This window comes from Cherax quadricarinatus, chromosome 39 (genome assembly GCF_038502225.1).
Source record: "Cherax quadricarinatus isolate ZL_2023a chromosome 39, ASM3850222v1, whole genome shotgun sequence".
In the NCBI taxonomy this organism is placed as follows: domain Eukaryota; kingdom Metazoa; phylum Arthropoda; class Malacostraca; order Decapoda; family Parastacidae; genus Cherax; species Cherax quadricarinatus.
In genome coordinates, this window is record NC_091330.1 from 3327329 (window position 1) to 3342562 (window position 15234).

At 41.6% G+C, this 15234-nt stretch overlaps 1 protein-coding gene across 2 annotated transcripts in view; it reads right to left on the reverse strand.

Moving 5' to 3' along the window:
- Positions 1 to 3675: 3675 nt before the first annotated feature.
- LOC138853757 (uncharacterized) overlaps positions 3676 to 15234 on the reverse strand; it is a 500968-nt gene continuing 489409 nt past the window's right edge. Inside the window, exon 6 of one of the 2 annotated variants that reach the window (XM_070092293.1) lies at positions 3676 to 3919. In XM_070092293.1, the coding sequence (XP_069948394.1) occupies positions 3878 to 3919 (42 nt within the window). In that variant the 3' untranslated portion in view covers positions 3676 to 3877. The remainder of the gene's footprint in view (positions 3920 to 15234) is intronic. The other variant, XM_070092295.1, reaches the window with a different exon arrangement.

The following is a 15234-nucleotide window of genomic DNA, read 5'->3' on the forward strand; positions in this document are numbered from 1 at the left end:
AAGGGCCCCCATTATCATTTACACCTTGCACCCCAAACTTACCTACCACACCCTCTCTAAAAGTTTCTCCTACTTTAGCATTCAGGTCCCCTACCACAATAACTCTCTCACTTGGTTCAAAGGCTCCTATACATTCACTTAACATCTCCCAAAATCTCTCTCTCTCCTCTACATTCCTCTCTTCTCCAGGTGCATACACGCTTATTATGACCCACTTTTCGCATCCAACCTTTACTTTAATCCACATAATCCTTGAATTTACACATTCATATTCTCTTTTCTCCTTCCATAACTGATCCTTCAACATTACTGTTACCCCTTCCTTTGCTCTCTCTCAGATACTCCAGATTTAATCCCATTTATTTCCCCCCACCGAAACTCCCCTACTCTCTTCAGCTTTGTTTCGCTTAGGGCCAGGACATCCAACTTCTTTTCATTCATAACATCAGCAATCATCTATTTCTTGTCATCCGCACTACATCCACCCACATTCAAGCATCCCAGTTTTATAAAGTTTTTCTTCTCTTTTTTAGTAAATGTCTACAGGAGGAGGAGTTACCAGCCCATTGCTCCCGGCATTTTAGTCGCCTCATACGACACGCATGGCTTACGGAGGAAAGATTCTTTTCCACTTCCCCATGGACAATAGAAGAAATAAAGAACAAGAGCTATTTAGAAAAAGGAGAAAAACATAGATGTATGTATGTATATATGTATATATATATATGTATATATATATATATATATATATATATATATATATATATATATATATACACGCACATGCATATATATATATATGCATGTGCGTGTCTGTGAAGTGTGACCAAAGTGTAAGTAGGAGTAGCAAGATATCCCTGTTATCTAGCGTGTTTATGAGACAGAAAAAGAGTAGAAAGGTATTAAAAAATATATAATTATAATACATTAGATAAATGGACACATATGTAACGTTCTGAATACGTATCATAAAAAAATAAAGCATTCAGAGCGTTACTTAAGTGTCCACTTACCTGAGTACCAGCAGTCTGAGTGGTGAGGGTGGGAGTGGGCCGCGGGCGATAAGTCTAGGAACCATCAACAGGTAGATATTGGTAGATAGACAATGGTAAATTAAAGAAATAGAACAAAAACTTCAAAAATAAGAGAAAAAGTTAGTCAATTAATTTAGAAAACGAATTTTTCTATGTTACATCCAACTAACCCAACACTTACACCTACTAAGGAGTAGCTACATATTCTAAACATCAGAAAATTAGCAACAATCTGATGAGTATGAATTCTAATATAATATTACAAAAAAATTACCATGATAAGAAAAATGTTAGATATTTCTGTAGTCAGCTCAGGTCCATACAAAGAATCCATTAACTACTGTAATATTATTCTTAGATCCTCAAACTTTCGATAAAATTAAAACGTGTACTCGTCCTCTGATTCCTGGAAAATTTTATGTACCAAGAAATATAAATGATAATTTCCAAGAGTGCTTAAGTGCCCTGTGCTTACATTCAAGTGAGGCCCTAAACTCCCGGAACACAGCACCACTTCACAAAAGAGGTAGCAGAACGATGGCAAAAAACTGTAGTTCAGCCGCTATAACATCACACATTATAAACGTTTTTTTTTTTTTGTGAGGATGCCAAGAAGTTAACATACCAGTTTTATAGAAAGGCGCGAGCTTCACAACCTTGGCCAACTAGGCTTAAAGCAACTTCTTGAACATCACAACACAATCACGTGATAGGAAGAAACTAACCGATTTTTTTATGATGTAAATGGTTTAGAAACCTGACAAGATAAAGAATAAAACACTTGTGCAATATTGGGAAATCTTTATTAAGAAAACGTTTCGCCAGCCAGTGACTTCTCAAATCCACTATCTCTAACTCCTTATCTTCCACCGTTCTTCTCTGTATTGGACTGAAGAAGCCACTGACTGGCGAAACGTTTCCTCGATAAAAGATTTAAAAATGTTGCCCAAGTGTCTCATTCAACTAATTTTTTGCATACGTCGATTTTGCATACGTATTAAACAAAACTGACTAAGTAATACGTCGCAAATTTTAGACAAATGCAATATCATGCAAGGGAGATTGAACATTTAATATTTTAAAAGATCATAGAAAATAATACATCAAACAACATTTTAATCTAAGCATGATAAATACATTTGTCCCCAAGTCACTGACTATACTGTCTTCACAGATTAAAAACAAAACACAAGTCACAACTTATTGTCATCTCTTGAAAGTTAGGTTGCTGTTAAACAATGAAACACTACACTCGCAAATAAAAGAAGTGTTACACTGTAAGACGGGCAACGAGTCAAACCTTGCTTGACTCGTTGCCCGTCAAACCTTGTTTGTCAGATTTTACCCACCCGGAACTTTATCAAGGACATGATAAAGCCTCCAGCGGATGGAACCTTTTATAAATAACAGGTTATTTCCTATAGTTGTATTTCTATTTCCAGATGTCAATGGCAAGAATTGAGCTTTACATATAAGATAATTGAAATTTAAAGACAAGACAAAAATTAAGCTTTATTCGTAAGTCAATAGTTAAACAACTCGGGGAACGGGAGGAGCTCGAACCCGTGTTACTCTAGTCCTAAGAAATAACAAGTCAATGCTCTCACTAACGGTGCAAGTCGTCTTAATTCTCTCACTAACGGTGCAAGTAAGCTTAAAAAGATTCATGTAACTAGATAAATTTATATACAATACACTCTGGGTTGTTTACAATCATTATGATTTTCGCAAAACAATGGTCACATTTAACATGTAAAACAATGGTTGAACTTTGCTGTTAAGATAACAGGTAAGCTTTAAACTTAAGACAGTGATTGAGATTTACATCTACTGCAAGACAATGGCTAAGCAATTTACCATAACTCGTCAGAGCTTGACTTAGCAAGTCATTACTGAGGAAGCGTGTACCTCGTTACATTACACAGAGCTGTGAATCGCAAACCACAATGATGACACTGTTTCTGCATGAACATGATGCTATTTTTTAAACATCACAAAAGCATAGGACTCGAGAGACAGCAGAATGGCTTTAGTCCCCATCCACACATTTTCTCAATTCATTTATGTAGGAAAGAACAAGTTTTAATTTAGGTACGTGAACACTTCTAGACACACAAATATTTGTGACATAAATGAGACCAGTTTCAAGGGTTATATTCCTGTAGTCGGCCTTAAAGGCAGGATTTCTTGTTGCCCAATGATGATGATGATGATGATGATGATGTTCTTTATTTCTAAGAGTACATGTACAATGTATACAGACCTAGCTGACATCAGTGACTTACTGCTATATGTAAAGCCCCTGGTTATGCAGAGTATTTCAGGCAAATTAGGTCAGCTTTGTCCCCAGGATGCGACCCACACCAGTCGACTAACACCCAGGTACCTATTTTACTGCTAGGTGAACAAGGACAGCATGTATCTTAAGGAAACACTTCCTAATGTTTCCACCCGTACCGGGGATCGAACCTGGACCTCATTGTGTGAGACGAGTGTGCTGAGTGCTACCAATGGACTGCAGGCATAAGAAGCAATTAATGCCTGGCTGATTAGGCACTTGAAGGAATTAATGGTCCCGTTTATTCTGAAAAACTTCTACATTTGTTCCAGCATTTTTTTTTAAATTTGCTATTACAAAGTATTCCCTAACTGTACCTATGACACCAATGCTTTTCACCAAATTTACTCTACACTTCCTTTCATATTCTCATTCAAGTAAGCTATTACAGTAGTGTGCAGATTTATAAATTATCGGGTATCTCTCTTCTCCGTTCCACAAAATACATTAAAAGTACTTACAGGAGTTCAGTATATTTAGAAGTTTGACTGCAAGCCTAGTCATGTCAGGAGCGGCTGAGGACCCGAGTGAAGAAGTGAGAAGGGAGCTGAGGAAAAAAAATATGTTTTGCTGTATCAATAGATTTGGTTGCAGCACATTATATATATACAGCATACAAATCTCTCTATTAAGGTTTCTTTTCCGTGAACTCGCCTTTCCCTGCCGTCTTCAGAAGGTCATGACTCGGAAAATCCTCCATACTCTGCGCATTGTTTAATATAAAACAAATCACAGGATCACACCCAAGGTAAGACACAAGTGCTTCACAACACTGTTAAATAGTTCAGATGCAGTAATGTATATTTTCTTTGACATATTAGTTAGTCGTCACTAACCTTTGGAACTTTAAACGAAAGAAATAAGCTATTAGTTGCAGAGCAGGCGCGCGGGGGCGTGCGTACGTACCGGCGGGGGCGTGCGTACGTACCGGCGCGCGCGTGTGCGTTTGCCTGTGTGTGTACTCACCTAGTTGAGGTTGCGAGGGTCGAGTCCGAGCTCCTGGCCCCGCCTCTTCACTGATCGCTACTAGGTCACTCTCCCTGAGCCGTGAGCTTTATCATACCTCTGCTTAAAGCTATGTATGGATCCTGCCTCCACTACATCGCTTCCCAAACTATTCCACTTACTGACTACTCTGTGGCTGAAGAAATACTTCCTAACATCCCTGTGATTCATCTGTGTCTTCAACTTCCAACTGTGTCCCCTTGTTACTGTGTCCAATCTCTGGAACATCCTGTCTTTGTCCACCTTGTCAATTCCTCTCAGTATTTTGTATGTCGTTATCATGTCCCCCCTATCTCTTCTGTCCTCCAGTGTCGTCAGGTTGATTTCCCTTAACCTCTCCTCGTAGGACATACCTCTTAGCTCTGCGACTAGTCTTGTTACAAACCTTTGCACTTTCTCTAGTTTCTTTACGTGCTTGGCTAGGTGTGGGTTCCAAACTGGTGCCGCATACTCCAATATGGGCCTAACGTACACGGTGTACAGGGTCCTGAACGATTCCTTATTAAGATGTCGGAATGCTGTTCTGAGGTTTGCTAGGCGCCCATATGCTGCAGCAGTTATTTGGTTGATGTGCGCTTCAGGAGATGTGCCTGGTGTTATACTCACCCCAAGATCTTTTTCCTTGAGTGAGGTTTGTAGTCTCTGGCCCCCTAGACTGTACTCCGTCTGCGGTCTTCTTTGCCCTTCCCCAATCTTCATGACTTTGCACTTGGTGGGATTGAACTCCAGGAGCCAATTGCTGGACCAGGTCTGCAGCCTGTCCAGATCCCTTTGTAGTTCTGCCTGGTCTTCGATCGAGTGAATTCTTCTCATCAACTTCACGTCATCTGCAAACAGGGACTCCTCAGAGTCTATTCCTTCCGTCATGTCGTTCACAAATGCCAGAAACAGCACTGGTCCTAGGACTGACCCCTGTGGGACCCCGCTGGTCACAGGTGCCCACTCTGACACCTCGCCACGTACCATGACTCGCTGCTGTCTTCCTGACAAGTATTCCCTGATCCATTGTAGTGCCTTCCCTGTTATCCCTGCTTGGTCCTCCAGTTTTTGCATCAATCTCTTGTGTGGAACTGTGTCAAACGCCTTCTTGCAGTCCAAGAATATGCAATCCACCCACCCCTCTCTCTCTTGTCTTACTGCTGTCACCATGTCATAGAACTCCAGTAGGTTTGTGACACAGGATTTCCCGTCCCTGAAACCATGTTGGCTGCTGTTGATGAGATCATTCCTTTCTAGGTGTTCCACCACTCTTCTCCTGATAATCTTCTCCATGATTTTGCATACTATACATGTCAGTGACACTGGTCTGTAGTTTAATGCTTCATGTCTGTCTCCTTTTTTAAAGATTGGGACTACATTTGCTGTCTTCCATGCCTCAGGCAATCTCCCTGTTTCGATAGATGTATTGAATATTGTTGTTAGGGGTACACATAGCGCCTCTGCTCCCTCTCTCAATACCCATGGGGAGATGTTATCTGGCCCCATTGCCTTTGAGGTATCTAGCTCACTCAGAAGCCTCTTCACTTCTTCCTCGGTTGTGTGCACTGTGTCCAGCACATGGTGGTGTGCCCCACCTCTCCGTCTTTCTGGAGTCCCTTCTGTCTCCTCTGTGAACACTTCTTTGAATCTCTTGTTGAGTTCCTCACATACTTCACGGTCATTTCTTGTTGTCTCTCCTCCTTCCTTCCTTAGCCTGATTACCTGGTCCTTGACTGTTGTTTTCCTCCTGATGTGGCTGTACAACAGTTTCGGGTCAGATTTGGCTTTCGCTGCTATGTCATTTTCATATTGTCTTTGGGCCTCCCTTCTTATCTGTGCATATTCGTTTCTGGCTCTACAACTGCTCTCCTTATTCTCCTGGGTCCTTTGCCTTCTATATTTCTTCCATTCCCTAGCACACTTGGTTTTTGCCTCCCTGCACCTTTGGGTAAACCATGGGCTCATCCTGGCTTTTTCATTATTCCTGTTACCCTTGGGTACAAACCTCTCCTCAGCCTCCTTGCATTTTGTTGCTACATATTCCATCATCTCATTAACTGGCTTCCCTGCCAGTTCTCTGTCCCACTGAACCCCGTTCAGGAAGTTCCTCATTCCTGTGTAGTCCCCTTTCTTGTAGTTTGGCTTCATTCGTCCTGGCCTTCCTGCTTCTCCCTCCACTTGTAGCTCTGTGTATTCGAAGCTTAAAACCACATGGTCACTGGCCCCAAGGGGTCTTTCATATGTGTGTGTGTGTGTGTGTGTGTGTACTCACCTAGTTGTACTCACCTAGTTGAGGTTGCGGGGGTCGAGTCCGAGCTCCTGGCCCCGCCTCTTCACTGATCGCTACTAGGTCACTCTCCCTGAGCCGTGAGCTTTATCGTACCTCTGCTTAAAGCTATGTATGGATCCTGCCTCCACTACATCGCTTCCCAAACTATTCCACTTACTGACTACTCTGTGGCTGAAGAAATACTTCCTAACATCCCTGTGATTCATCTGTGTCTTTAGCTTCCAACTGTGTCCCCTTGTTACTGTGTCCAATCTCTGGAACATCCTGTTTTTGTGTGTGTGTGTGTGTGTGTGTGTGTGTGTGTGTGTGTGTGTGTGTGTGTGTGTGTCTGTCTGTGTGTCTGTCTGTGTGTCTGTCTGTGTGTCTGTCTGTGTGTCTGTCTGTCTGTCTGTGTGTCTGTCTGTGTGTGTCTGCGTCTGTGTGTGTCTGTGTGTGTGTGTGTGTACACTCACCTATGTATAGCTGTCAGGGTCGAGTCTCAGCTTCTGGCCGCCCATCTCAACTTGCCGCTTGTCAGGTAAACCCCCTCCTATCCTCGTGGAAATTAATGTACCTGCTCTTTAAGATATGTACGGAGACTGCCTCCACCACTTTTTCACCGACTACTATGAGACTGAGGAAATACTTCTTGACATCTCCGTGGATCATCTCTCTTTAACTTCCAGTTCTGTCTTCGAGTTTCCGTTGCTCGCCTCTCAAACAACCTGTCCCTGTCTACCCTACCAATTCCTCTGAGTATTTTGTATGTTTTTATCATCTTCCCTCGCTCTTATATCCTCCAATGTCGTAAGATTCGGTTTCAGTAGCCTCACCACATAGCTCATGCCCCCTTACATCAGGAACAAGCCTTGCTGCGTATTTTCGCACTTCATGCAGTTTCTTAACATGCTTCCTCATGCGTGGGTTACACACTGGTGTTGCGTACTCGAATATAGGCCAGACATATGTTGTACAAAGTTCCCAGAAAGAATCTTAGTTGAAATTCTCGAATGTCACACTTAGAATTGTTAGACGAGCACTTGTTGTAGAGGTTATTCGTTTGTGAGCCTCTGGCGAAATCCTAGGCACAATGCTCACCCCTAGAACTTTATTTTTGAGTGAGGTTTGCAATTTTTGTCCCAGAATATTTTCTGAGAGGAACTGGTTGGTGTCACCACGCTACCAACATTGCTACTCAAGTTACATTATTTACATATACTTCTATGCAAGGTTACTCCTGCAACACTGCACAGCTCCTGATGGCGCACAAAGACGTGTGAAATATCTTGAGCTGAAGATGTCCATCTACATAGAAGTGTAGATTAAACACCGTGAAAATCAAGGGGTACGACAAGTACAATCAAGGAGCACTGTGTCAACATCCACACTCCACTCTTCATACTTCAAGAAAATATAGGAATTATCACCCTCTGCTATTGGACTCCGTGTGGTTAGCACCAACAGCATGGTGGAATAGGCCATCAACTACGAGTCTTGGTATAAGACCGGGTCGCGGAAAAGGGGAAAAAGCGGTGACCCCCAAAATTGTCTTCAGGTTATCTTCAGATTTCCCAAAGACTAGTCAAATTTCTGTTACCAGGTTCCCTCATCCACTAGTACTGGTTTTAGCCTCTCCCCTCCCACTCGTTAGTACTAGTGGCAGGTTACCAGAGGTGACGAGAGGCACCTGGAGGCAGGAGGCTGTGCAGTGCTATCAGCGGTGGCGCCTACTCTCGTATACAACTAGTGAGGACGACTGTCTTCAGAACCAGCCGGAGCTTCATAACACGGGAGGCACTGGACGCAGCATCATCAACAGGAGGAATAGAAACGGTGGCAACAGCAGCAACAGTAGCACTACAACCCACCACCAATAGCAGTACTAGCATAAGCAGCAAGAACAGCAGCAGCACTACTAGGATTAGTAGGAGCACCACTAGCACCAGCAATACCATCACCAGCGCCACCAACAACAGCACTAGGAGCATCGGTGAGGCACAGCGTGGCACAGCCTTAGCTTGCAGCGGCACCGCTGATCCGCTCCACTTGATGGTCGATATGAAAATAAAGTCGGGGCTCGTAAACCACGTCTTAACGACCACACACCAGACATTACCACGCTTTAATCCTACACGCGCCATACTGGCCTAGACCGGGCTGCTTAACATGCAACAACCAGCCTTACCCTTCCTCTCCGCACGGGCTAATGAAGCATGCATCTCGCGCCCTGCCACGGTTACCACACCACGTAATTGAATTTCACCTTTATGCTGCTTGTAAGAATGTCGTAAGTAAAGGATAGTAGGCGCGGCTGGAGATATTACACTGGAGGTAAGTGCCGTTTGACGGGATCACTTTATGTCAGGGTAATATGGTGGCAAGGCGCACCAGAGCCGTGGAAGTGCTACATATCCAACATGAGTGAAACTCAACCAGCAGCACCCTCAACGCTTCACAGTGTCTTCCCTTCCCTCTTCCTTTACCCATTCTCCCTTTCTCTGCATATGCCTCTTTCCCTATACCCCTCCCTCCCTATCTCCTTTCTCACGCTTCAGCTTCACCTCTTACGCACCATCCTCCCGCTTCCAGGAAGACGAATAGGATGCCAACGCGGTCCGGTAGTTGGCAATTTGAATTCAATCATGATGATTGCAAAGTAATGAAAATTTGAGGAGACCGGACACAGAATACAACCAGGGAGGAGAGATGCTGAAGATAATATACACAAATAACTGAGAAGAACTATGAAGTAAAACTTGAAAAGGAGACGGAACCAGGGGATACAGATGGTACATAAAGACACAGATAAGCTATAAAGCAATAGCGAAGTATTTTCTTCAGTTTCTGGATGGCAAGTGGAACATACTAAATGAAAAGGTGGAGGAAACGCCTCGAGGCGCTGGAGACTAGCAAAAAAAAATAAATCCTGTCGATAAAAAGATGATACGGGCCCAGCGAACTCAACTAGGGCAGTACAAACACACAGGATCATCCAATTCAGATAGGCAGAGGGACAAGAAAAGGCAGAATACAGACAGGAAATGGTGAAACACATACTGGAAAGAGAGAAATTATAAAAATGAGGACCTGGGCTTAAACATTACACTGACCATGTCAACAGAATAGCACATCAACCCAATAACTTCGGAAACGTATGAAGTTAGTGAATATCCTTTAGGAACCACAATAAAGAATCCTTTACGATTTCTTTTGAAGTATTCAGCACTGACACAGAGCCTCCACCAGAACAAGCATGTTCAGAACACTAAGAGAATAGAAGTCTGCGCTCAGATTAGTCTTAGAGATGAGAGAGGTCTGCCGTATGAGGAAACTATAAAGGAACCGAGTCTAACGACTCTGGAAAGCAAAGTAAAAGAAAACAATTCCAACATGCCAGATGATCAGGGACTCACTGGATCAAATGTATTTAATACTGACTCAAGTTGATGAATAAGACACCATGAGCTCTTGGTACAGCACCACATACACTAACACACAACACTCGCGCACGCACACGCGTTGTGACTCGATCTCTGCAACAATAAATAGGTGATTACACACACACACACACACAATAAATACTAACCACTTCAGCACCATACACATAATCACTTTAGCACCATCAACATGCTAAAAACGCATTTTTGTCCCATTTATGTATAGTTAGCTTGAAGGAAGCAGCTCATTCGCACCATTACGTGTACTTGCTAATATACCACGCCACCGGAGGAAAAAATTACTAGCTTGGTTGGCAGTCATTTACAGTTGTTTTCATATCGCCTTGCGACACCTTTTGAGTAAAAGAAACGTCAACTGACCGTAATGTGGAATTACTGAAGAGCAGAACGTGCGCTTCAGCGCGCACATGCACACACCCGCGCACACTCTAACACACGCTCACACACACACACACACACACACACACAGATGAGTCACAGGGATGTTAGGAAGTAGTTCTTCAGTTACAGAGTGGTCAGGAAGTGGAACAGTCTGGCGAGCGATGTAGTGGAGGCAGGTACCATACATAGCTTTAAAACGAGGTATGATAAAGCTCATGGAACAGGGAGAGAGAGGACCTAGTAGAGTTCAGTGAAGAGGCGGGGCCAGGAGCAGAGTCTCGACCCCTGAAACTACAGTTAAGTGAGTAGTACAATTAGGTGAGTACACACGTAAGCACATGTACGGACCCACCTAAATAACAGAAGACAGAGGGAAACAGAAAGAGATGAGACATCTGAATAGGAGAGAGCAACGAGTGGGGTTCCGCACGGATCACCGTTAGGACCAATTCTATTTTTAAGATACGTGAATGATCTACCAAAAAGAACTGAGTTCTATGTGTCACTATTTGCTGATGTAAAACTGAGAAAAATAAGAACAGGAGAGGACAGTGGTAAATTTTTAGAGAGACCTCAACAGACTGGAGAAGTGGTTACACAAAGAGTTTCTCAAGTTCAACCAAGCAAATGAAAAGTCATGCGCTTTGGAGAGAGCAGACCAGACACAGAGTAATGAACGGGATGATAAAAACGCCAAATATCAGGGAGTGAAAAGGATCTGGGATGAATATAACACCTAGCATGTCGTCAAAATTGCACATGAAGCATTTAACGGCAGCGGTATATGCAAGATTAGCACACCTCAGAATAGCATTCAGGAACTTAAATAATCCTTCAGAACCTTATATACGACGTATGTTTGACCAATCACTGAGTACGCGTCCTCAGTATGGAGAACACACTTGATCAAGCACATGTAAGCGGAAAAGGTCCAAAGGCTTGCAACCATGCTAACACCAGAGCTGAGAGGAATGCACTATGAGGAGAGATTAAAAAGAACTGAACTTAACGACCTTGGAAGAAAGAAGGACAAGGGGTCACATGATTACTACGTACAAAACCTTGAGAGGAATTGATACGGACAGATCTTTAAATTAAGTGAACCAGGATCAATGGTACACGGGTGGAAGCTGGAGACGAAGATGAACCACAAGGATGCAAAGAAGTATTTCTTTAGTCTCAAGGATGAAAACTGGAATGACTTGGAGGAGGGAGCGGTCTACCCGTAAGTTGTTCCGTGGGTCAATGCTCCCGCGGCTTGGTCCTTGACCAGAATACCCGGTGGATCAGGACATGATCAACCAGCCTTATTGGTACTGTAGATCACACCTGTCTTGCTGATGTTACAATAGACCTGCTATACTGTTGTGTAAAAGACCTGACTTGCTGTTGTTCGACAGACTTGCCTTGCTGTTGTGCAACAGACTTGCCTTACTGTTGTGTAAAAGACTTGCCTTACAGTTGTGTTGTGGATAAGACTAATCTTACTGGTGTTGTGGATAAGACTAATCTTACTGGTCTAATCTTACTGGTGTTGTGGATAAGACTAATCTTACTGGTGTTGTGGATAAGACTAATCTTACTGGTGTTGTGGATAAGACTAATCTTACTGGTCTAATCTTACTGGTGTTGTGGATAAGACTAATCTTACTGGTGTTGTGGATAAGACTAATCTTACTGGTGTTGTGGATAAGACTAATTTTACTGGTGTTGTGGATAAGACTAATCTTACTGGTGTTGTGGATAAGACTAATCTTACTGGTGTTGTGGATAAGACTAATCTTACTGGTGTTGTGGATAAGACTAATCTTACTGGTGTTGTGGATAAGACTAATCTTACTGGTGTTGTGGATAAGACTAATTTTACTGGTGTTGTGGATAAGACTAATCTTACTGGTGTTGTGGATAAGACTAATTTTACTGGTGTTGTGGATAAGACTAATCTTACTGGTGTTGTGGATAAGACTAATTTTACTGGTGTTGTGGATAAGACTAATCTTACTGGTGTTGTGGATAAGACTAATCTTACTGGTGTTGTGGATAAGACTAATTTTACTGGTGTTGTGGATAAGACTAATTTTACTGGTGTTGTGGATAAGACTACTGGTGTTGTGGATTTTACTGGTGTTGTGGATAAGACTAATCTTACTGGTGTTGTGGATAAGACTAATCTTACTGGTGTTGTGGATAACTAATTTACTGGTGTTGTGGATAAGACTAATCTTACTGGTGTTGTGGATAAGACTAATCTTACTGGTGTTGTGGATAAGACTAATCTTACTGGTGTTGTGGATAAGACTAATCTTACTGGTGTTGTGGATAAGACTAATCTTACTGGTGTTGTGGATAAGACTAATCTTACTGGTGTTGTGGATAAGACTAATCTTACTGGTGTTGTGGATAAGACTAATCTTACTGGTGTTGTGGATAAGACTAATCTTACTGGTGTTGTGGATAAGACTAATCTTACTGGTGTTGTGGATAAGACTAATCTTACTGGTGTTGTGGATAAGACTAATCTTACTGGTGTTGTGGATAAGACTAATCTTACTGGTGTTGTGGATAAGACTAATCTTACTGGTGTTGTGGATAAGACTAATCTTACTGGTGTTGTGGATAAGACTAATCTTACTGGTGTTGTGGATAAGACTAATCTTACTGGTGTTGTGGATAAGACTAATCTTACTGGTGTTGTGGATAAGACTAATCTTACTGGTGTTGTGGATAAGACTAATCTTACTGGTGTTGTGGATAAGACTAATCTTACTGGTGTTGTGGATAAGACTAATCTTACTGGTGTTGTGGATAAGACTAATCTTACTGGTGTTGTGGATAAGACTAATCTTACTGGTGTTGTGGATAAGACTAATCTTACTGGTGTTGTGGATAAGACTAATCTTACTGGTGTTGTGGATAAGACTAATCTTACTGGTGTTGTGGATAAGACTAATCTTACTGGTGTTGTGGATAAGACTAATCTTACTGGTGTTGTGGATAAGACTAATCTTACTGGTGTTGTGGATAAGACTAATCTTACTGGTGTTGTGGATAAGACTAATCTTACTGGTGTTGTGGATAAGACTAATCTTACTGGTGTTGTGGATAAGACTAATCTTACTGGTGTTGTGGATAAGACTAATCTTACTGGTGTTGTGGATAAGACTAATCTTACTGGTGTTGTGGATAAGACTAATCTTACTGGTGTTGTGGATAAGACTAATCTTACTGGTGTTGTGGATAAGACTAATCTTACTGGTGTTGTGGATAAGACTAATCTTACTGGTGTTGTGGATAAGACTAATCTTACTGGTGTTGTGGATAAGACTAATCTTACTGGTGTTGTGGATAAGACTAATCTTACTGTGTTGTGGATAAGACTAATCTTACTGGTGTTGTGGATAAGACTAATCTTACTGGTGTTGTGGATAAGACTAATCTTACTGGTGTTGTGGATAAGACTAATCTTACTGGTGTTGTGGATAAGACTAATCTTACTGGTGTTGTGGATAAGACTAATCTTACTGGTGTTGTGGATAAGACTAATCTTACTGGTGTTGTGGATAAGACAAGTTTCACTGGTGTTGTGAATTAGATAAGTTTTACTTGTGTTGAGGAGCGGCTTCACTTGTGTTAGAATCTAGTTATTACCTATTGTAAATATTTAGCTAAATTTTACTTAATTGTATAAATAACTATAAACTATCAACTTCTATAAGAAAAAATAATACTACAGTAAATATATGGCAACCACCTACTTAATTCTTGTAAACAACTGGCATCTACCTAAATCTCTGATACATCGTCATCATCTATTTACACTTGTAAACACCAGATCAGCACCTACTTACTCGTATAAACACCCGATCAACACCTAATAAATCTTATAAACAAATGATCAACACTTACTTAATCTTGTAAAAGTCTGATTAACACCTACTAAAATCTTGTAAAAGACTGATCAACACCTTCCTAATCTTCTAAACACTTGAACAGACTTACATAATACTGAAAACGCCCAATACCTACTAAATTTTGTAAATATCTGACTATTTACTCTCTGTACATAATTGATATTATTTACTTACATAATTACTGTATATACCTGGCCACAACAAACATTACTGAATAATGAAAACTACTGAGCTGTTAGAAAAATCCTATACATTAGTCCCATATCTACCGAATTCTTGTAAATACCTGACCATCACCTGTAAATATGTTTACATCGGTTAATGGTTCCGGGGACCACTGTCCCCTGCGGCATGATCTCAAATCGCGTCTCATAAACTGGAAATATTACAGGATAACGAACCATTAAGACACACACACGAAAGTATGTAGTTTTGTAAGACTGAGCTGCCATCTTACAGGTTGAGGAGACAAAGTGTTCAAGAAAGAAAGCATTTAACAAGCTTCCATTCCAAACACAAATAATATTACGCAAGTATATCCCTCCATGGCTACTGTCTACCAATCTGCTACACGAGGAACGAAAATCTCTTTGGTCCGGATAATGGTACGGGACGGATCGAAACGTCGTCTTAAGTTTCTTTTTTTTAGGTGCGAGCTATTTGTGAACCTACTACCTTGTTCTACCAACCTATCACAGTGATCTATCAAGCTATTATCTTGATCTACATGGCAACCATCTTGTTCTTACAACCAGTCACCTTGTTCTACCAACCATCTTCTACAACCTACCACCATGAGCTACCAACCTTGTTCTATCAAGTTACCACCTTGATCTACCAATCAACCACCTTGTTCTAC